The sequence below is a fragment of the Alligator sinensis genome, unplaced genomic scaffold (genome assembly GCF_000455745.1).
Source record: "Alligator sinensis unplaced genomic scaffold, ASM45574v1 scaffold1373_1, whole genome shotgun sequence".
NCBI lineage: Eukaryota > Metazoa > Chordata > Crocodylia > Alligatoridae > Alligator > Alligator sinensis.
Window position 1 is genome coordinate 246,377 of NW_005842808.1, and position 22,730 is coordinate 269,106.

General features: G+C 40.4%; 1 protein-coding gene across 11 annotated transcripts in view; it reads left to right on the forward strand.

The window, feature by feature from the left end:
• Window positions 1-18,887, forward strand: part of SLC23A2 (solute carrier family 23 member 2) — an 80,993-nt gene extending 62,106 nt beyond the window's left edge. For all 11 annotated transcript variants that reach the window (XM_006035148.3, XM_025191309.1, XM_025191312.1 and 8 more), the window contains 8 exons: window positions 5,062-5,182; window positions 6,247-6,403; window positions 8,120-8,267; window positions 8,903-9,008; window positions 11,062-11,191; window positions 11,354-11,491; window positions 12,649-12,744; window positions 13,253-18,887. In XM_006035148.3, the coding sequence (XP_006035210.1) occupies window positions 5,062-5,182; window positions 6,247-6,403; window positions 8,120-8,267; window positions 8,903-9,008; window positions 11,062-11,191; window positions 11,354-11,491; window positions 12,649-12,744; window positions 13,253-13,485 (1,129 nt within the window). In that variant the 3' untranslated portion in view covers window positions 13,486-18,887. The remainder of the gene's footprint in view (window positions 1-5,061; window positions 5,183-6,246; window positions 6,404-8,119; window positions 8,268-8,902; window positions 9,009-11,061; window positions 11,192-11,353; window positions 11,492-12,648; window positions 12,745-13,252) is intronic.
• The last annotated feature ends 3,843 nt before the right edge of the window (window positions 18,888-22,730 follow it).

The following is a 22,730-nucleotide window of genomic DNA, read 5'->3' on the forward strand; positions in this document are numbered from 1 at the left end:
GAGGACCGAGCCCTGGGGTACCCCACTGCTCACATCTCGCCAGGTTGAGTGCGACCCGTCTCTGGGTGTGCCCCATCAGCCAATTTTTTACCCGTCCAACTGTGCAGGCATCAGTGAGGATTGATGAGGATGGGGTGAGAGGCAGTGTCAAAGGCCTTCTTAAAGTCTAGAAAGACTATGTCCACAGCGACACCATCATCCAAGGATTCAGGCCCCCCACAGATATGCTCTTTGATGATCCTCTCCGAGAGCTTCCCGAGCACCGAGGTGAGGCTTACAGGCCTATAATTACTTGGGTACTCCTTCCTCCCCTTCTTAAAAATAGGGACCACGTTAGCCAGTTTCCAATCCCCCGGCACCTGGCCAGATGACCATGAATGCTCATACAGCTGGGCCAAAGGCTCCGCGATGACCCCTGCCAGCTCCCTCAACACCCTTGGGTGGAGGGCATCTGGACCTGCAGATTTAAAAATGTCTAGCCCTTCCAGAAGATCCTGAACTACATCTGCACTGACTAAAGGCTTGATAGAGCTATCCCCAAGATTGTCCCTACCTCTGGTAGGTGGGATATCCTGGTCCCTGTTCAGGAAAACAGAGGCAAAGAAACTGTTTAAAAATACCAGCTTTCTTGTCTGGCATGGCCACCAGATTACCGTTTGTGTCTTGCAGGGGCCCTACATTGCCTGGTGTGCCCTCTTCTTGCTCCCAATGTACTTGAAAAAGGATTTTTTGTTGTCCTTAATCCTGGACGTTAGCCTGAGTTCCATCTCTGCCTTGGCCTTCCTAATAACCCTCCTACACTCCCGGGCCGAGGAGGAGTACTCCTCCTTGGTGATAGTTCCTCCCTTCCACTGGTTGTACGCCTCCCGTTTAGTTATAGGTTGATATTTAGTATCAGTCACTGAGGAAATACCTTGCTTTTCAGACTTATTACTGGCTTCTGCTCTTTATTTCTACATTCTTCTTTGACTTAGTAAGTCTCCTTTCTTTTTTGTGTGTTAATTTGTACAGCAAGTCTCAAATTGACTGAGGTCTTTGCTGCAGCTCTTTACCTCTTCCTATTGCTGTCAGTGAACAGAAATGAAATAGTTAATTTTAATAGCACCAAAATCTAATGATGTTACTTCAACATGATAGGTGAGATCAATGAGGTCATCAAAGTGCTGGTACTTCTGAGTCAGTGCTGTCATTGCAGTGTTGTTTTCCTGCATTGGGATCAGTTTGTCCTTGGGTTACAAAGGTAATCCTCTATTAGGGTTAGGTACTTAGTTGTTTTTAAACAAGTGAAAGCTTTTTGCAAAAAACCCCCCAAAACCTAAAATGTCAGTCAGACTGCTTGAACACCCCACACTGAATGTTTCCGGTCTGCAAGCCTGCTTGCTGGACTTACTTCAGTCGTTATGAATTCCTAGATGGGATTGGACAATTATCTAGTCTAGTACCTTGAGAACATGTTAGGAAAAACAAAAATTCCCTTATGTGTTTGCTCAAGCAACTGACACACTGGATATGAGAGGGGGAATTAATTCCTTATTTCAAACAGTCCAGGCTCTGAAGGAGGAGACTTGTTTGCTCTACTCTGACCTTAGTTTTTCATAACTGCTTATCATCTCCTGACTCTCATTGCTATAGAGCCTTACTTAATCACTTGTTAAAGAATTACACAATGACTTGTTGATCAGGTTTTACCGTGTAGTCTGTATAAACTTGAATAGCACAGTTAAGCTGCCTCTGACTTGTGATTTCCATGGCCTCTTACCCTCCAAATGCAACAGTACCTCTAATTATCCTGGATAGATAGGCTTCTTTGGACTGTTTCAAAGACTTAAGTGTTTTTTATGGGCCAGATGGGTGCACTGGCTTACTGATTAAGTAAAAATAATAAGTCCCTGGTCACTCCTGGAGTTTAGGAAAGAGAACATTGGTAGTCCTGCCTGAAATACCTTCTGCTGGCCAGCTGAATGCTTCCCTGTCCTTTGACAGAATAGATTTTCAGAATGTTTGTACTACTGATGCATAACCAGACTGGAACTGTCATCTGATTGTGAAAGAACTTCTTTGACTGGATTTTGGGCAAGATCTATTGATGTAAATGCCAACAACGAGTGAGTAGATAAGGTCGAGCAGTAGGCTTGATGGGATGGAAGTAAGATGGGGAAAGATGGGTTTTGTTTTTTGTTTTGTTTTGTTTTGTTTTTACAGGGTAGTCTGCCAAAAGAGTGATGGAAGCCCCATTGGTCAGGATGCTTAAAATAAGTTTGGGCAAAGCACTGTTGTAGGAAGAAATGTGCACTGAGCCTTGGGTGGATGGATGTCCTAGAATTAGTGCAGACCAAGAACTGCTTAGTCTGCCTGTCCAGTACTTGGGATATGTAAAGAATTATGTGTATGATTAATATATTAGAGGGGTCATGTAGATTTTTGTTTAAATTTCAAATGTTACTTCTGCGTAGTTTCTCTTTTCATTAAAAAGAAAGCCGTGATGCCAAGTAAACAACTTGACTTGCTGTCTAAAAAAATTTGGGCTACTCTTAAACCAAACTACTAGAGCTTTGTTAAACGTGGCATGGAAACCTGGAATTTAAGTTGTGGTTTTGCAAATGAGAAAAATTAATCCACTTGAGGATAGTGTTTAAGCTTTACATACTCGGTTGGATACCTTTTTGTTGATGTTTTGATGCAATGCATAAATATATCCAAAATGATGGAAAATACCTCTATAGCCAATTCAGTGTAATGAACACTAGCTGACTTGCAAAACAAGTCACATGTAGGATTACTTCAGTGTGCTGCAAAGAAAGGCATTGCTGCCTTGTGATAGAGATGGGCCTGTGAAAGAACTGTTAATCCTGTTTTTCACAATATTTTTAAATTTCCCGAGCAGTTTACTATAACCTCTGTTACAGAAGCGACAGGATGATGTGACTTAATTTTATGTTGCATGTGTCACGTATTTCACAGACTGCCAGTAAAACTGAAAGGTCAGCTTTAAAGCCAATGTTGCACTTATTAGGTGAAAACAGAGAGGTAGAATGATGGTGTGTGTTAATTGCTGGTCATGGTAGAATTAAAGCTGTGACTCTGCTTTAACCACTCAGGGCTGAGTAGGAAGCTTATAGTAGGTTTCTCCTTTGGGGCAATCCCATTGAGTAGTAGTAAATACAAGTACCAGGAAGAATTTCTTGAAACCATTAGAATTGTAGTAGAGAGAAGCTGATTACTCTTACAGACGTAGAGCACATCTGTCATTCAGGTGTTTCTCAGACAGATGAAAAGATCTAACCTGTGCAAAGAACAGGTACCTTTTATCATTCAGACTTCAATCAGGGGTCAAGGCTGTCAGTGACACTCCTCCGGTGAAGAACTCTTTGTACCTGGCATTTTGGAGAGAACAAAGGCCTCTCTTGTTTCTCCTGGACAGAAGTTGATCTTGATCAGGAAAAAGGAAGGGGAAAAGTTTACAAATCTTTAAATTGATGATGTAACCTACTCTCCTAATGTTTCATAAAAGCTGTTATATTTAGAACAACTTAACTGTAGTTCTGTATCTCACTTGACTTCCAGGTGCTGGGCTGGCTCAGTCTCAGGGCAAGTGTGTTGTTTAGGGTCTGCATAATATAAAGTAATAGTTCATAGTAGTATAGACCATGCTTCTTCTTGAGATTCAGACTATGGCCCTGTCGCGAGTTGGGGTGGTTAAGAACATAGCCAAATAATTTCATTAAAACTGTTCTCAGCTCTTCAGAAGTTGAGTAGAATATAATGTTTATTCCTTTCAGTGCATGAGCAACAGTGACTTGAAATGTATGCTCTGCGGTAAGATTTTATTCTTTTAAAATCCTCCTAAGCGCATTAGCATTTTATGACCAGAAGAAAATCTCTGAAATACCAGTCAGAGTTTAGCCTCAAGAAAAAAGTCTTGGTGTTTTCCTAAAGCAGCTTACTGGTCAGTGAGAGTTGGAATGAATTTTGAATACAGCTCTGTGCTGCCTGTCCTTCAGGTAAGGGAAGCAGACAGGGTTTTTCTCTTAGTCTTTTCCCTGTGAAAGTGTGTTGAGGAAAACAGACTGTGAACTCACATTGCCTTGTGTCTCTTAATTGTCCAAGCTGTATTTTCCCCAGCTAGGTATAGTCTTGTGTGGCGTTGATGCGTATTGGTTTCACTTGGGCAGGTGTATTTGTTCTGTTTGGTTTGGTTAATTGAATAATGTCTGTTCTGAGGGGGGAAAAAAAGATCTTACTATAAAGATTTTAACAATGGAGCGGCAAGGGGGATTCAGGATCTGAGCATCACAAATGGAGCATGCAGCTTTCCTGCATTTAACTTTAAGAAATATCTTCTCTGAGTGAGTGGCACTCCTATGCCAGAGAGCCTGCACGCACTCCAAGTACCACTTAAACCCTGTTTCAGGAACTGAAGTGGTGCAGAGGCGGTAAGCTGCCAGTGTGTACCAAGGTACATTTCACCCTTCACTCATGCATAGCTTGTTAATCTTCAAACGTTACTTTTACCTGTTGCGAGCCAAATACATTGAAAAAATGAAGTCCTTAACAGTTGAGTCTAGAACTAGCAACTGGTGATTTTAATTTGACTAATGCTGTAAAGTGATTTGGAGGTGGTGGGCTTTATATAAATACCAGCTTGGTTAAGCTCTGTTTGCGTGCTGGTCTGACCTCTGAGTTCCCTCCCCAGCCTGTTAAGGAGGGCCAGACTCAGTGCTTCTTGGAGACCTGGCCCTGAATGGTGACGGAACAAGCTGGAGGAGTTATGAAGACCGGTGTCTGCCCCATCTCTGAAAATCTTATGGCCTAAATTTGATTCCCTGCCCTGTTATCTTTTTCCCTCTAACTGTGTTATGATACCCTAAAGCACAGTGGCTTCATAATTAGAGCATCTTTCTCCATATATTTATTTTGCCTGGCTTTCACCAAATTTTGCAAGTGTACCTTGGGACTGGAGTGTTCACAAGAGATTACAGTACTTTGCATTTGCGTGTGAGATGAGCAAGTCTTCAACATATTGATGCTAACAGTTCCTGTTTGTTTCTCTTTTCCCCACAGGACTATTTTCCTAGTATTGCTGTTTTCTCAGTATGCCAGGAATGTCAAATTTCCTTTACCGATTTACAAATCCAAAAAAGGATGGACAGCTTACAGGCTGCAGCTCTTCAAAATGTTTCCTGTAAGTCATTGCATATGTTTGTTCACTTAACAATAAGATAACAGGGGAAAAGATCGCTGGGGAAAATGAAATCTGAGGAGAACCATTTTTTTTTTTTTTTTTTTTTTAAACTTACAACAGTTTTGATTTTCTTTTGTATAAGCCATTTGGCAGATCTCACTTGCACATAAGATGAAATTATAGGCACTCTTTTAACAAGTCTATCTAAAGAATGTGGACACAACCCTTTTAGCTCTGCGTAATTTATCTTGGATTTTATAACTAGATTGGTGTCTGGAGTGGACATGTAGAGCCAGGTAGCTGTCTTGTGTGGATGCTATTACAGTTCCTCACTGCAAGGTGGCAGGGGAGCCAGTAATTGCTTGTTTGCAATTAGTAAAAAGCTGCCCCAGAATGAAATAACCTAGCACTGCAATTACATGACTGGTAGCTTGGTGTGTTACTCTTTGTTTTCTGAGGAGCAACCTTTCTCTGGAGTAGAAAGCCTTATCATGGTTCTGGCTATACATTGTCTGTCTACTCCACTTGTACTCCGGAGTAAAGAGGTTGTACGAATCCACCCTCACTATGTCATTTAGTAGAAAAAATGTCAGTGAACTCTAGCAACATAGTTCCCAGTCCTGCACCTGGTTTCATGTGGGCAGACCCTTTCCCCTATGCAGAGCCAGTTATAGAGCCATGACTCTGGAGTGCGTGCCTCATAGCTTAAATTAATTCCTCTAAGCAGGTGGTGGTTTTCTGTAAGAGCTCATTTGACTTTTCCTTGATGAAAGGATTCCTTTTTTTTCTGTTAACCTAAAAACTAGTTCAGTAGTCCCGTAAGTGCTTATTTGGCCACATTCCCATTTTTAAGGAGGAGAGAAAATCTACTTTGCATGAACAAAAGCTTAGTTTTATTAAAGGAAAAACTACCTAACCACCCCGTTTTAGCATTTATCATCTCGTCAGCCTTGAAATTCTTGTAATATGTAGGTAATAGATACCCTGTGCTCAACATTTCTTTGTTGATAATTGGTAACTAGCTTGTGTACCTGAGAAGGCTTTCTTTTTCCCTCCCACTACAGATTATTCTAGCTATCCTGGTGTCATGGTTGCTTTGCTTCATCTTTACTGTGACTGACGTCTTTCCCCCCGACAGCGCAAAGTATGGCTTCTATGCTCGCACAGATGCAAGACGAGGAGTGCTGTTAGTGGCACCGTGGTTTAAGGTCCCTTATCCTTGTAAGTGTGTTTCATATATGTTTGCCTGGGCTTGGAACAGACTTGTCGAAATGGGGCATTTTAAATGTTGCTGTAGAGCCCCGCCTTGGATAAAAGCAAAGTAGGTCTCGGCAGCTCTCTGGAACGAGACTCTCGCAGCACTTACACGCATGCGAGGAGCCTGCTCCAACACTCTGGAAATCCAGTGCATCAGAGCAGACTCAATTAATCAAGTCTCCTGGAGCACGTAAATTGATGTGCTCTGGCAGCCTCGTGTGTTACGTGCATCAGTGATTCAGCGCATCTCCGTGCTGAGCAAGTGGCAGCAGTGCACTTTGAACTAAAACACATTCGATGTGCTTTAGCTTAAAGCACGCCACCACCATTTTCTCAATGCGGAGGTGCACTGTGCTGCTGAAATACGTGATGTGCGGGCATTTTTAAGTAGTGCAGCTCGCTAATTAGAAGTGCCTGGCGCTGTGTTGGAAGCACATGTAAAAATGTCCTCTGCCCACAATTTCATTTGTGGCAATGGGAGTGGAGGATGCCCAGAACCTTGTAAAATAGACCTACATAACTACAGGTTTTAATAACTGCCATCCATTTTGTGCATTTTTTCTAACAAAGGGACTCGCATACTAATAAATATGGCAAAAAAACCCTCTACTGGCATGATAACATAGGGTTGGTTTCATTCTCCTTGCTGTTACTGCAGTGTGTTGGCCAGCAACCTGTCACTTGAATATACACTATTGCCAGTGTATGATATTGTTGATATAACAAGTATATGCAGCTTCTGTAAAAGCAGCCTAAATAACTGCTTTTTATGTTACTTAAACAAATCGGGAGTAGGCACAGGGTTCAAACAAAGTGCCTTTTTTTCCTCGTACGTTTTGAATTATGCAAACAATTTCCAAACTTCAGAAGTTAAAGATGGGCAGGAAAAATGGCGGCTTCTTGACTTACAAGAAGTGCCAATGGCTCATTGATTTCTACTGCCATCTGGGTTACAGAGCAAATCTGAGAACTGTTTCTCCTTTTATTTTTGGAAGAAAAGCATGGCCTGTAAAATGTTAAAATGAGGCAAATGAATATTTTTTGCAAGTGAGGAAGAGAGTAGAGGCTTGCTTTCTTGAATAGTACTCGGGTTATTTTTAAGGTCTAACCTTGTTCGCTCATTAATGTCTGCCTGTCTGCTTTCAAGGGAAGAGAGGGTCTCACTTTTCCAAGAGATGAAAGCATCGAGGCATTTACCATGTAAACAATGCCAACACTTTCCTTTTGACTTAAAATGGGTTTTCATTTACTTGTGTAAAGGTTTGGGAAAAGGGAAATTGTTGGCTTTGGGGAATCGCAGCTGCCAGCTTTTGTGTTTCATAGAATGTTAACCCTTCAAGGTAGAGATCAAATGTTCAAGCAAATCATTTTGATGTGGATGAGGCCTCACTAAGCTGACTTTCAAGCTGCAGCTGAAATACTGGATTTCTCTTGAATGTAAGCAGTTCATTCTTTAAAAATATGCCAGACCATTTCGTTAAAGCTGTTAGACTTGCTAAAAAGCTGTAGCGGTTAATAAGCAAGATTTTTGACCACTTCTATCTAGTTGAGTTAGCTATCCTTTAATAAAGGGTCTTCATAGTTGCACAGTTTAAAATGCAGCCAGCCATCGACTTTACTTTTTGATGCTGAAATTGTTTTGAATGGAACGCAAAATTTTTGCTTTCCTTGTTTTCACAGTTCAGTGGGGATTGCCAACAATTTCAGCTGCAGGAGTAATAGGGATGCTTAGCGCAGTTGTTGCTAGCATTATTGAATCAATTGGAGATTACTACGCCTGTGCAAGGCTGTCTTGTGCTCCTCCTCCACCTATACATGCAATAAATAGGTAAGTTTCTTGGAAAAGAGGAAACAGCAGTGCTTTCTGTGCTGCCATAAGGGCTTTTCATTCTTGACAAAACCAGTACAAATGTTGGTATCAGAGCGAGTCTAGAACCTGTTGATCTGAAAGCTGAGGTTTTGCTTTAGTTGATCCGTTGCAGTGGAAAAACTTAATGTTTTAAATCTCAGTTCTACTCCAGCTGAAGTCAGTAAAATTAGATTTGCAGCTTCAGGAGGAAGTGCTTCCGGCAGCACTTGAAATTCCTAAAGTTTTGGGATTTCTCTCTTTTTCTGTAGTCATATTGAACTATTCCAACTTTCTAAATTCACTTTCTGGAATACAAAGTCTCGAATCCAAGTCTGCAAAGTGTTGAATTGAGCTGACAAATATAATGTTAGGAGTAGAGAATAATTCTGAGATTCAACATCTCTACTGCAGTATGTTTTTCTGAGTGATTTCAGGTCCATAAATGTCTGTGATGAGGTAAAGAGAGCCTGTTACAGTGGTTCACTCAGTCTGGTCTTAGAATGTTCTGTGGATCAGCTTTTTTGGGCAGAGACACAACATGTAATCACTTCATGAATCTTGATGGTTGAATGTTTTAATCTGCTTTTTAATGTTTTCCCTTTCATGGATTACAGAGGGATTTTCATTGAGGGTCTTTCCTGTGTTCTGGATGGAGTATTTGGTACTGGAAATGGATCCACCTCTTCTAGCCCCAACATTGGAGTTCTGGGCATCACTAAGGTACATGTTCTATTCTGATTGGACAGTTTTTCCTGGGTATCATTAGTCCTGTGGCATTAGCCTCATGCAGTTTGCATGGTTCATGGTATAACTCTGTACAGAGAAATAATATGATCTATATTGTGCTGCATATGGTAGTCTGAACTTCCTTGATTTGTTTCCACTGCCAGCCACTTACTTTAGAAAAGTGCCTTGCAGAAAAGGATCCTAAAAGCTTTCCTTTATATTTCTTTCAAAAAATGTTAAACGAATTTCAGGAGAGTGCCTGGAAAGAAACTAAGCCCTCTTGCAAGCAAAGTTCTTTTTACCCTTCCAAAAACTGGACAGACTAGACAAATGTCAGGGCTCTACAGTAGATAAGAATCAATGTCCTTTTGTGTGTCTGTTCTCTGAAAGAAGCAATAACAATGACCTGAATATTTTTAACCCTTCCTTTTGATATCCATGTTAGTACAATTCAGAGGCTAAAGCCTTGTCTAGCCTTTGTTGGTTTTTCAGCCTCGGGTGTAGTAATGTTCAAAAAACACCACCAGTGTCCATACCCAGTACTGTTGTAGTATATGCATGTCAGAGGTGTGCACTGGTCTACTTCTATCGAAGAAGCTACAATATATGTAAAAACTCAGTTAAGACGAGAATAAAGATGACCTTCCAACAGCTGCTTGTTCTTAGCTCCTTACAGGTTTGTATTGTGCTAGGCATGCTTTGGCTCTGAGTTCTGGATTATAGATTCCTGTTCAGCAGCTGATTTAAATAATGTGTGCGACTCGGCCTTTTGGCTACGATCAAGTGTGACTGGGGGGCTTCCAAACTCCCAGGCCTCTAGACTTGGGACTTGCACATGGGATGCCCATCTGGACAGAAGTGAGTGCCTGATCTCTTAGGCCTATGGGTCTGGGTGATAGAATAGTGGCCTGGTTAATGTTATGTGGTCCACGGATGTTTATAGATGCAGTTATTTGATTTGGATATTGGAAAACTTTAAAGTAAGGAAAACTTTGAGCACATGAGTAGGCCTTTTTGAATATTGGGACTGTTGGTATGCTGAGTTAGGCAGCAGCTGAAGTCCCTTATTGATTTGGAGAGGACCTTAGAGCACCCTTTAAGATTTGCTTGTATTCCATATTTTTAAACATGTTGATTTCATCAAATCAGTGTAAGTTATGCCATGAGTATAGATGCTTTTTGTTAAATATTTTGCATAAAAGATGAACACAGAATAAACTGGGTTTGTGATTACAAAGGTCAGAAACTATGCACTCCACTTACTATAATGAAGCTTTTAAAATTAAATTCAGTATCTAGTTTAAGGCAAGAGAGGCTTTATTTTTGGACATATCTGCTGAATTTTCTGGATTTTCTTCAGCCATTTTTCCTACAGGTATACACAGATGACAGTATAAATGCTAACAGCACCATCTAGTGATTCACTGTCTTCCTTCTGATTGATGGACACTTCCTACAGAAATGCGAATTATGAAAAGCATTAAATATGAAAATACAAATTAATATGACAAGTCAAAATAATTTTGTTTATTTTCATTAGAAGTCTGTATCCTAAAGTCAGGGTGCAAATGAGCACAGTTGGTAAGACCGTTACATTTTCAGAGGCTAATTAATGGTTCTGTTAATGTGATCGGCTGTGTTTTAAAACTGGGAAAGCCAAGATGATTGTAATGGCTGTGCAAGCTATGTATTAACAGGGGAAAATTCCAAGTGAAAGAAGCAGGTCATAAAATTTAAGAGCTCTGAAAATGAGAGATTTTATTTCCATGATGACTCCCAGTTCCCACGGGGTATGCATTTAGGGACTTTGTGCGTTTCACTGGGGAGTACAAAGTCTTCCTTAGCACATTGTCTCAGCCAGAGTAGCAAGTGCAGTGCATGGTGATGCCATGGAAGAGGACAGGCATTTAGTAGGCTCTGCTGGAAGATGAGCTCAAAAGAGAATAGAAAATACCATTTCAGGCTTTCCTGGTTGGAAAAAGGCATAAAGCTGGACTACATGTGTATTTCCTTTGCAGAACTGTACCCTTTCCTTTGTTCTCCATAGGTTGGAAGCCGCCGGGTTATTCAGTATGGTGCAGCCTTCATGCTCCTACTTGGAATGGTTGGGAAGTTCAGTGCACTGTTTGCATCCCTGCCTGACCCAGTGCTTGGTGCCCTCTTCTGCACTCTTTTTGGTAAGTAGTACAGTTCTTAGCTGCTCTTCATTCATCTGACTGTTTTTCCAGCATGTGACTTTGGTGGTGTGTATGTCTTCATATTAACTGACCATTAACAAAAAGGTAGGACTTCTGCAAGCTAAGACTTTGCTTTTCTGTTTTTGTTTTTTTTCAATTTAGGAATGATTACAGCTGTGGGGCTTTCCAACCTCCAGTTCATAGACTTAAATTCTTCCCGTAACCTCTTTGTACTTGGATTTTCCATCTTCTTTGGACTTGTCCTTCCAAGTTACCTCAAACAAAATCCACTGGTTACAGGTATGAACTTCTATTCTTTCATGTGCAATGCATCTTTTCTTTGCACTGTACATAAAACTCTCTCCCACCATGATTTATAGGCTAAAACAAGAGCAAGGGAAAACTGTAATAAATAAGAGACTAAGAGCCATCGGAAAAGCAGCAGGGGGATGAACAGTAAGTGAGGGGATGAGACTCATGCTGATTCTTCCGGAGGGGGTAAAGTTGAGGATTTCTGTGATTGAGATTGGACAGACCACTGCTAGTTGGGCAGGGAGAATAATGCATGAGATAAATCTTAAAATGTGGGAGTTAATGGTAAGCTCTGAGAGCCCTGTGGTGCTGTTTTCTCTTGCCACTGCAGTTGGTGAAGGAAACAACATTTTATTACAGACATTTTATTGGGCCAGTGATTTGTTTGCTCAAACCCATGGAGAAGCTTCTTTAATTTCTACCACCAATGGGATTAATTTCAGTGTGTTATAAAGAACTGGAAACAGCAACTCAGATATGCTGTTACAAACTAACTTTCTAATTGTGCTGCTGCAAAACCATATTCAGAGACTAATTTAGCCAGTCATTTGAGAGTTGGTTTTAAGGAAGGTTATTTAAATAAATAAAATAATAAATTAAAAACCATAGTACAGTAACCCATAGTGAATTAACCTTATACACTACTTGCCATTTCAGGAATGAAAGTTAAAAATAACGCTGTTTTAGTCATCGTGTTAAATTATGAAAATAATCTCTTATTTGTCAGTTTGACATTTTCCCTAGAACCTTTCCCCTTATGTTAATAAAGGTCTCTCTAATATAGATAACGGTACTTTATTTCTTCCTTATAATCTATCCAGAATGAATTCCTTAAGGCTGAGCATTCCACCTGATTTAAATCTAAAAGGGCAGACTGTAAAATGAGTATGTAAAGCACACACACTGGTCTCGGTTGTGGGGAGGTTCCTCTAAACTGTTTTCATTCGGGTTGGAAGGGGCGTATGGTGAGGTCACTAAAGTTGTTGGTGGAGATCAGGGCACAAGGGAGGGTATGCACATAATGAAAATTTGCCTTTGGATCTAATTCTCTTCTCTTCTCTTCTCTCTCCCTTTTTTTTCCCTACTCCCCCCCCCCCCCCCCCCCAACAGAGAGCTGCTAATATAATGCTTTTTTCCCCCCCCAGGAATAGCAGGCATTGACCAAGTGTTAAATGTTCTTCTGACTACAGCCATGTTTGTTGGAGGTTGCGTGGCCTTTATTTTGGATAATACCATTCCAGGTCAGCTTGGTCAAGTAATAATAATACTGTAATTAATAACTGTTTGACCTCTCATTCTGAATGAGTTGTTTTACTGTTAACTGGCGTGTCCATCCCTGAAAATGGTTCAGGGATAGGGACTTGGAACTGTGTACAGGACGAGACCAACCATGATTAACTGGGGGAAGTCCCTAAATATCCATATCTCAGTTATAACCCCATTAGCAGATCTTTGAGCTTTCATATGTCATTTTGTGCAAAGATGTATTAATGATTAAAAATAACACTAGGAAAGAGCAGATAGATTTAAGTAATTTCCTTTGTAGGCAATCATATAAGCCTGATCTTTGCATTCAAGTCGGTTGCAAAGCTCCCATTGATCAAGTCCCATAGTACAGAGGCTCTTCCTTGGTAACAGCAATTCCCTTCTTCCCTTTGTGGATGCTGTATGCTTTTCTAGGCTGATTGCTTATGGAATCGAATGCCTTTGAAATAAATCTTTTCCCTATCTATATATTTTTCAACTCAGGAAGTCCAGAGGAGAGAGGAATCCGGAAGTGGAAGAAAGGAGTGGGCAAAGGAAGCAAGTCTCTGGATGGCATGGAAACTTATGATTTGCCCTTTGGCATGAACTTTATCAAAAAGTACAGATGCTTCAGCTTCTTGCCCATCAGCCCTACCTTCATGGGTTACACATGGAAAGGCTTCAGGAAAAGCAGTAACTGCAGGAGTTCAGACGAAGAATCTGCAGCTACCGTATAGCCTTAGTTGAAATGATATTATCTAGTTGTAGTAAGAGATGTATTTGCAGTTTCTTGCTGATTAAGAAGCATTAAAATATATGTTTTGTATATTTGCATTTAAATTCTGGAACCAGAGCTGAGACGGATTTAAAAAAAAAAAAAAAAGCTTTCCTGTTGTGGATGGTGATAGCTAGATACAGTGTCTCTGGGTGAAATGTCTAAAAGCTTTTTACTTTCTGTTTTAAAAGAGATTCAGGTTCCTAAGTGTCTGTGTCTTTTCTGAACATTGAACTTGGGTTCCTGAGTCATTGAGGTGCTTTTGAAAAAGTGTAATGATTGCTTTATTATGGTTTTATTTAAATCATTGATGCTGGCATTTTTGGCGCATTCATTGCTGGCAATGTTAGTTACGCCAGAACATTTTTGAATCCTCATGTGAAAGGAGTAAATTTTAATTCATTCATAATTACTGATGTCAAGATCAGATATGTTGTATTTTTTTTCCAGCTCGTACATTCCATATTTTGCTCCACAGATACCCGTGGATTAGATTTGATATTATTCTGGCAACCGACTGGAATACCTTTCCAGTTACAGATAGTGAATTCAGAGATTTCCAGTAGTAAAATAACAATTTCCTTACTCAATTACCCTACATGAAAGCGCACTGGCTTAACTATAGAAGTGACTACTTGACAAGAACCACTTGTATCCTGAGTGTGTGGGGCTTTATTTTTTTTTTTAAATGTTTCCTTCTTTCTGACTGGCAACTAATGACCTGACCTAGTGCCTGAGTACAAGCTCTCTCTCAAAGGAAATGCCAGCTTCATTCTTACATGTCTGTGAAAGGGGATGACTTCTAGAAGTGACACTTTGCTAGCAGAACAAGGCGCATAGCTGTGTTGATCACAAACGCCTACCAAATGAAATGGTGAATTTGTCTAAGCATTTCATGTTTGTTCTCGCATATGAGCCTTTACGTATAGAATCAGGTAGTGGGATACTGTCAGCATTTGGTTATTCTGACCCAAACTAAATTCTTTTTATCCCACTCTGACTATCCTGGTCAAATGTTGTCTGAGGGGCCTATGTTTATGTATCCTGTTTTCTTGCTTTGGGGGCCCTTGATTTTTATAGCCAGTCTTTCTAATGGCAGAGACACTACATCGGACATCATCATCCACTGGATGGTTTAACGGGTACTGGGCCAGTCAAAGGCACCATTCAGATTTTTTTCCTGAAATAGTCTCAGCTCTGCTGTTTATGTGGATGGTTAATGCTCATCATGCATCCATGCTTACAAGGTTTTATTCATGTTTAATGTTCTTACTATTGCAAGTTAGTTTTAGACATCAGTGTTTCAATGTGGCCCCAAAAAGCATTTTTAAGCTGTGGAGATCATCAGGGAGGCGTAGTGTAACGTACTCTTAAGGCCAGTATACTCTACGGTGCTTGCGTTTTGTATCTCTGGATAAAAATAATGGTAGATACTGTAATTCACTAATATTTATCAAAGCTGACTACTGGACAAGAGCACAGGAACTCTGTTGTTTCCTGAGTCTACTTCTAGGTAAAACTTGTTGTTGGTTATTGAAGCATGGAAGGGTTTGGGGGTGGGGGAGGGGAAAAAAGGAACTTAATGGATCAGTATTGCTTAGTGCAGAGTGGGAATGTTTCCATTGATATAATTTTCGGCATGTCACAGCTGATTCTGTAACATCTCTTACACAGCTGTTTCCATATCAGAATATGTTTGTGCCTGCTTCAAGGAACTTTCAGTAGTTTGCAGCCTTGGTATCAGTAGGACTTTCTTGAAAGCCTGTGAGAAGAATCACTGCGTAACAGACGAGGTGATATCTGTTACAGGGCAGACTATTCATGTGTTTTATATTTTGTTTGTCGGGCAATGAGGCCTTAGGAAATTTCCCCTTCCCCCAAGGAACACTGTTTGCTGAGAGCTCTGAACAGCAACACTAAGCTTCTAAACTTTCCACCTCTTTATTTTATATGCAACCAAGGATGGGGCAGGTGGAGGAATTAAAAAATAATCACCTTTTTAGATTGGTTCTAATCATGTCAAATGATGACCAGAGTTGGTTATCTTTTAAATGCAAGGAGAGGAAGGTAATATCGAGAGTTTAAAAACAGACATCTAGATGCTCAGAATCCGGAAGAACAATTTACACAGTGGACACGACAGTAAAACTCATGGTGAGGCCAGCCTATCATTTGGCAGAACTATTCTCATGGTAGCATTCATGGATGATGCGGTAGCAGACACAGCATCGAAAAAGCCAGACATTGGCAAGAACTAGCATTTTTTTTAGGAGATACTTTTTTTGAATGAAGCAATCTCTGTAAACTCTAAATTGGTTGCCTTATCTTTTCTCTAACATGCTGTAAAGGATGATCACATTGTATGTTTTTAAGATCATGTACTACTTCAATTAAATCACAGCTCAAACATTATGATTCTGAAAGCTTGTCTTTTTTCAATGCAGAATGTTCTTTCACTTCTTTCCATGATGGAAGAAGTTATTTCGGACTAGGAAACACCAGAGATATTTTGTGTCTGATAGAAAATTATGATTTGATTTAATTATTTGCCTTGCTTTCTGGTTCTACCGCACTGATTCTGGTGACTGACTAACAGAAGTTTGGTAAATTGTATATTGGAAGATTACTGTGTTGAGCCAGCATGCCTTGGCTTGCTAGCCATTGAACATGGCAACCCTAAAACAAGCATTTAATATGGCCGAATCGGGCATTTTGTAACCATAACCCTTTAATATTAAACATTTGTGAAGGTGACTCCTTGAAATCTTTCTTTAAGGAAGTTAATTGGGTAGAGATGAGCCTTAATGTTTGCAAGGACAATGAAAGGAGATCAGATGAAACCTGACTTATGGCCAAGGTGTATAACAATTTTCCCTAGCAGACAAGTGACACATAATGTTTGGGCTGTGACTGCAGAACCCCGAAGAATAGGTATGTCTTTTTTTTAATCTTTGCAGGTAAAAATAGGTTAGAGCTCATGTGCACAGTTTTGCCTTGCAAAGGGAAATTCCCCTTTCTTCAAGTTTTTGCTGTTCCTGAGAACAATTTAGAGCTGCCAATCAAAGAATATGAAGTGCAGCTCTTTCCTTTTCTTTGTAAGGGAGGTGTTCAGAGTGCCCTCAGGTTGGTTCGTTGGGCGGGTGGCGGCGGCGGGTGTTACTGTTATGGCAGGGTGTCCTCCCACTCACCCTTCAGATTTGAATTAAAGTCAGAATGGCATCTTCCCACTCACCCTTCAGATTTGAATTATAGTCAGAATGGTATCTGCAAATTTTATTGATGCCATTTCAGTGTGAGAGACAGTTTACAATGTAAGATGCTGTGGTATCAGCTGCTCAGAGGTAGATGTATTGCAGACTTTGACTCTGCAATTCTGAAAAGTTGAATACTTAATGTTTCTTGTTTACGTATGTGCTGTGTGTGTAAGCCGGGAGGAGAGGGGGATGGAAATACGGCTGTTAATGCAATACTGTGTCTTTGCTGTGTATGTCATTGCCCGCATTTTGAACTGCTAAATTAAACAGTACCTTGTAAAGAAGATGATGCTGAATAGATGGGCTAGAAGGAAATATCTTTGAACCAAATTTAAGTATAGAAAGGCAAATATTCATGGCAAAAAGATCATTTTGTCATATCAAAGGTGGTATAAATCTGTTGAGAGCAAACAGGACTTTTGTAGCCAATATCCTATTGTAGTATTCTTTGGTTAAATTAAGAACTCCTGCTAACCTATTTAAGTGCATTTTCTGAATAGCACACTTTAAAAATATGCCTTTAAATTGATTTTTAATAGCATATTTATCTGTGGTTGACTGACTAATAGCATTAGGATGTGCTTGATGGACTAGCCGGATTAGTAACCTGTTGCAGAAAGCATGGTTTGTTTGTTTGATTGTTTTCCATTTAAACCCAGGAGTTAGTTTATACTTTTCAATACTGACTTTCAATATGACAACTTGGTTCATACATGAATATTGCAGTATTTTATTTCCATATATTAAAAATAACATTTCCACTCAGGATAATTATCACATTTCCTGGGAGGGAGTGGTATGATAGTCATGACAGTGTCATGTGATGATAGAATTTCTTCATTGACGAATCTATAGTAGTTGTGTATACTTTGTTTACCCACATTTATGTTATTACTGAAAACTAAAGAGCTTCTTATGGTTCACCTCCCTACTGAAATACTGGTAGTCACAGAGTTGACTAAACTCCTGCAAAATTAAATCCTCAGTACTCCTTAATACCACAAAAAACATTTAAGAAAGACCAATCAACTGTAATAATGCCTCCATACCAAAACTGTATTGAAATGTTCTGGTTGGTTAGTACCATGTGTGGTATAACCAGCACTATGAGCACATACAGTTAAAACAACTGCCTTCTGATGGTTTAAGTTACGTGTTGAATATTGTACACGCAATTCAAAAGCAGCTTGTGCTAGCATAATTTATACAAATGCACGGCAGACCAGCACAACCTGATGTCTTTTTTTTTCAGTGGCCTTCTTAAACCAAATGTCTTTGTGTTTCGGGTTTTTGGTTTTGGGGTTTTTTCCGGGGGGGGGAATTGCTAAAAAGGGTTACTCTTTACAGAAGATGAATGAGTGATTGGTTTCCCTCTTGTTACACATGCCATACTACTTCTTGCTACGGATTATTATCATTCCTGGACATGGGATAGTATATGTTCCATGCTTTCACATTTACCTAGCTGTAAAGTAGGTCATTACAGTATTGGAAAGAGGCCACAGGTTTGCCAGTATTGAGCTTCTGCCCATGAGTCCATACAGCTTAGTGCTGGGCTGCTTTAAGTATTGGGGATACATATTCAGCAACATCCAAAACATTCCTGTTCAGTTATAATTTTCTTGTGACTGTGCATTGTCATCTGTACATATTAATATCAGAGATGTATTTAGAGTTTGCCTTGTGTATTATCTGGCATTTATTACAACATCTTTCCAGGTAAGCCATCTTACTGCCAGTCCAAAATATTGTACTTTTGTCTGTTTATAACAACCTTTGGCGTAACAAACTATTGACTGTTCTTAGACAGTGGGGATAAATATTTTTTTCCATGAGTTTTTTGTGACTGACTTGGGCTGTAAACCTTTTATTCTTTTGTTACATAACAAAGGGGGTTTTTGTTGTTCTTGTTTCGAGATGTGTAATTCTTTTATGGAGTTTTTAAAAAAAAAAAATCATATTTTGTTTTTTCTAACATGGCTTCTTTAAACGTTTAAATATTTAAAAATATGTAATATTTGGACCAGATGTTGTGAATAATAGTAGATAAAGCTATTTTATTCTGTATTTTTAAAGCTGTTCAGTATAAATAAACACGGGCATAGCTGCAACCTAGTAGTTTGGGTGTTGTGTTCATTTTTTAAGAAATACGGAACCTGTACAAGGAAGAGCCATGTGTTACTATTCTGGCAAGCTGGAGAAACTTCAACACAGATTGTTTGCACACTTGCTGAGCAAATAACATGGGATCTGTAGCTGCACTGTTCTGTTAAGTGTTCATGAGGGATTGCTTGGAGAATGTCTACACTGCCAAGTTACCAGCAGTGTCCTCCAACAAGCTGTGCTGCTCCTTGTGTAGTCCTTCCCCAAGTTAGCTATCCTAGTTGTTGAGAATTGGGGCAAAAAGACCCCTTGCCTTGAAGCATCTGAACGTTTGCCTCATTTCTGTCAGCATCCCATGTCACAGACTGGTTGTCCACATGCACATTTCTCCATAGCATGATTCTAGTGCAAGAACCCATCGCTTGCAGGACCTTGGACAGCTACTAATTGAGAGGATGGGTCCAGAGGGATTCCTGGCCCCCACACTTCCTAACTCCTGCTGCAGAAACTTGTGACACTTGACAAGTTAGTTCCCTTAAGCTGGAGAATGTCTCTGTAACACACTCGTGTAGCATCACAGCTTCCCACGTAAGCAATGGTAACATTTGCTTTGGCATGTTGTCAAAAAAGCCTGGTCTTGAGGACAGCAGGATAACAAAACAGCTCCCTGTTATAGACTGTGCTACAAGTGCCCTATCGATCAATTGAGATGTGATTGAATAGGTGGGCTCAACAAGCCTATGAATGCAAGTGAACAGCAATACATTATGGAGCTTGATCATTCAAGCTCAAGAGTTGAGTCAGGAGCCTGGGGGTGCTATTATTTGGTAGCCCTAGTAGAGCCTGTTATCAAGGGCTTCTGAGCACCCACAGTTCCAGCAGATGAGGAAGGGAGAGAGGCTTCTGCTTTTCTAAGGATAATTAATCTACCATCTTCACTGTCTTCTCTTCTAGAAGTCCTCTCCTTTTCTTGCAATGTGCAGTGAATGGGCTCTGGCTCAAATGCTGTCTGGTAAACAAATCTCCCAGGCTAGTGGTAGAGCCAGGAATGTAACCCAAGTCCCTGAAGTCCTAGTGTTTTTCCTAGGGCACACTAATTCTGCTATATTCCTATTTATTTTACCTTCTGCTCCATTTTTAACCCTCATCTTTGCTCCCCCAGTCTTGCACCTATAGTTCAGCTGGTTAAAAATTGCCTCGTGAAGATGAACCAATATGTAAAAATGGAATTTCTCTTTCTGTCTTTGTTCGCACACTCGCAAAAAAGCTTCCTGGAACTGTGAATTAAGGAACTTCAAGGTGCTGTTACTTGAGAAGTGTGCCAGCTTCTGAATGCAGATTTGTTGATAGAGGTGTGCTAGTCAAGTATCTGTGAGTCCAGTGCATGGTTTTGCTTTGCCCTCCACTCCAAAGGCACAAAGTAATGCAAGGGAAATTAAGTTCTGAAGGTTAAGAGCCTGGTATCAACTTGCATTGTTCATAAGTTAATCAGCTCTTATGTTCATACTTAGAACTGTATTAGTAGAACCCTGACATACAAATAGAGCAATTACTTTGGTGTCCTCTACAGCTAGAGTATTGACTTAAATATATTGAGACATTAGCCCCTGGGACTGGGGCACAAAAAGGTATGATAGAAGTTAACTTTCTAGAAATAAGCTGGTGATGACTTCCAGTATATTAAGGATCATGAATTCTTGGCACTTAAGTATCAACTGTCTTGTGAGGATTAAGTCTGTGTTGCAAACAGTAAGCCATTAAGCCCTTGCATTATGGTGCCATTATTACAGATTAAAGAATGAAAACACAGAAAGGTTTAAAGCTAAGATTTTTTTTCAATCTTAGGTTGCCCAAAGGTGCTGGCTGCTCTATTCGGGTAGGTACCTGTCTTGCTTTGGAAAGCCCGGCTATTTAGTCCAAATTAACCTGTGCAAAAGAAGGGCAGAACTGAGAATAGAGACCAAGTATCCTGTCTGCTTGTTCCAGGCTGTCTTTTGTAGTAGCAGATGTTACAGGGAGCTTAGGAACTGATGTGCATTTCTACAGCACTTCTGAATTGATCTTTTTTCTTCTGGAAGGTCTAAATGGTTTGTTTTGTTTTTTGTTTTTTTTTTTTGGGGGGGGTGGGGGGGGGTGGGGTGTTAATAGTGGTAACTTTCCTTCCCTGCCTTTCCAGTCACTTATGGTCATTGATGACTAGCTTTGGGTCAAATGGCCATGCTGATGCTTCTTTAAATGTATATGCAACTCTAAGCCCACTGTAAGCGTATTAGCAAGATGGTTCCCTTAAAAACCTTTCTCAATACCTTTAGGCAGTGTCCCTTGCATTGCATTTGCCACCAGAGCCATGGAATGAGCTCCTAAGGGCGGGAGAGGAAATGGTGAATGTTGGAGCCAAAGGGTCCAGTACTAGCAGGTCAGCAGCAAGAGTTGAGATGATCTCTCTTGATTCCAAGTACGGTAGCTCCCTGCTGTGTCATGAGGCTGAGTGACTACAGTGGAGACTTGGGAAGTCTGAAGTGTTTGGCCCCCTGCCTTTTTCTGTGCCATTTTCAAGGGTTCGCTTACTCACAGCTGGACATAGACTTGTTTGCCCCTTATTAGACATTTGGGATGGAAGAGAAACACGCCTTTCAGACACCTTTTGATGAGGCAGTTACTTAGGGGAATGCATTAAAGTTTGAGAGGGGCTCAGACACTGCAGTAGTGGGGGCATGAGTGCCGTAAAGAGGATTTTGTTCTGTTCCCAAATAGTAACAAATAATCCTGCCCTGAAAGTGCCTAGAGGGAGTGCAGTAGAAAAAGTGCTTAAGCAAAATCAGGAGTTGCGAGTGGTGTGTTCTTTCTTGTACAGTAGCATCTCACAGCTGCAATGAAGATTGCGCTCATGGTGCAAGGGTGCTGTACAAACACACCCAGAGACAGACAGCCCCTGGTTGGGAGAATGTGCAGCTAAAATAATCAGTGGGTGGGGAGATGAGGCAAAGGAAGTTAGTCACACAGCAGGCTGGTGGCAGAGCTAAGAATATTCTCCCAGGGCATATTTGGAGCACCTTGCACTTGCAGTGCTCTTTCCACAGCAAGAATTTGAACCACTCCTGATATGGAACAGGTGCAAATTCATAATGTGCAATATAGCACTGGGCGCTAGATCCTTTCACCTACCTGCATGTGGAACTGCCCCGATGCCTGATCTTTTTTTCTGGTGTGCTGTGTGTGAAAACAAAATGAAAAATTCACTAAGAACTAAAATGAAATGTATGTGGTGTTGTCCCCCCCCCCCCCCCCCCCATTTTACTCAGTGAAACAGTGTTTGAAGATTACCTTTAAATGTAGTCTTTTGAACATAGAACCCTTGGAAGACTGTATTTAAAATTGAATTTTGGCAATTTTACCATAGAGATTTTTCTTCTCTTTAAATTGTTTACTTTCTTCCTGTGTTTTTGTCTGTGTTGCACCTGTTGGCTGACCTCAGCCTGAATATGCAAGTATTTTCAGTTCCCCAAGGTCTTCATTTTGGAGAGAATTAACTCTTTGCTGAAAGGTTTCACCTCACACGGTGCAGGAACTGTGTTTTAAAGAATACACATTTTGTACAAGCCTTTTGCATTTTAAAAAAAATGTATCGCTATTATTACCATCTGGTTCCTGGAGACAATGTAACAAGTAACACATGCTCCTAAATAACAACTCTCCCAGAGCTGAATGTTTCTTGTTACTTAAGGACAATAAGTCTGGTTCTGAAAGTCCTAAATGAACAGCCTTTCCCAGGAGGCTCTGAAATAAGCTTGTTTAGATCCTGGCTCAATCTAAGAAAAAGCCCTTGAGTTTTCAACTCCCGTACCAAGGA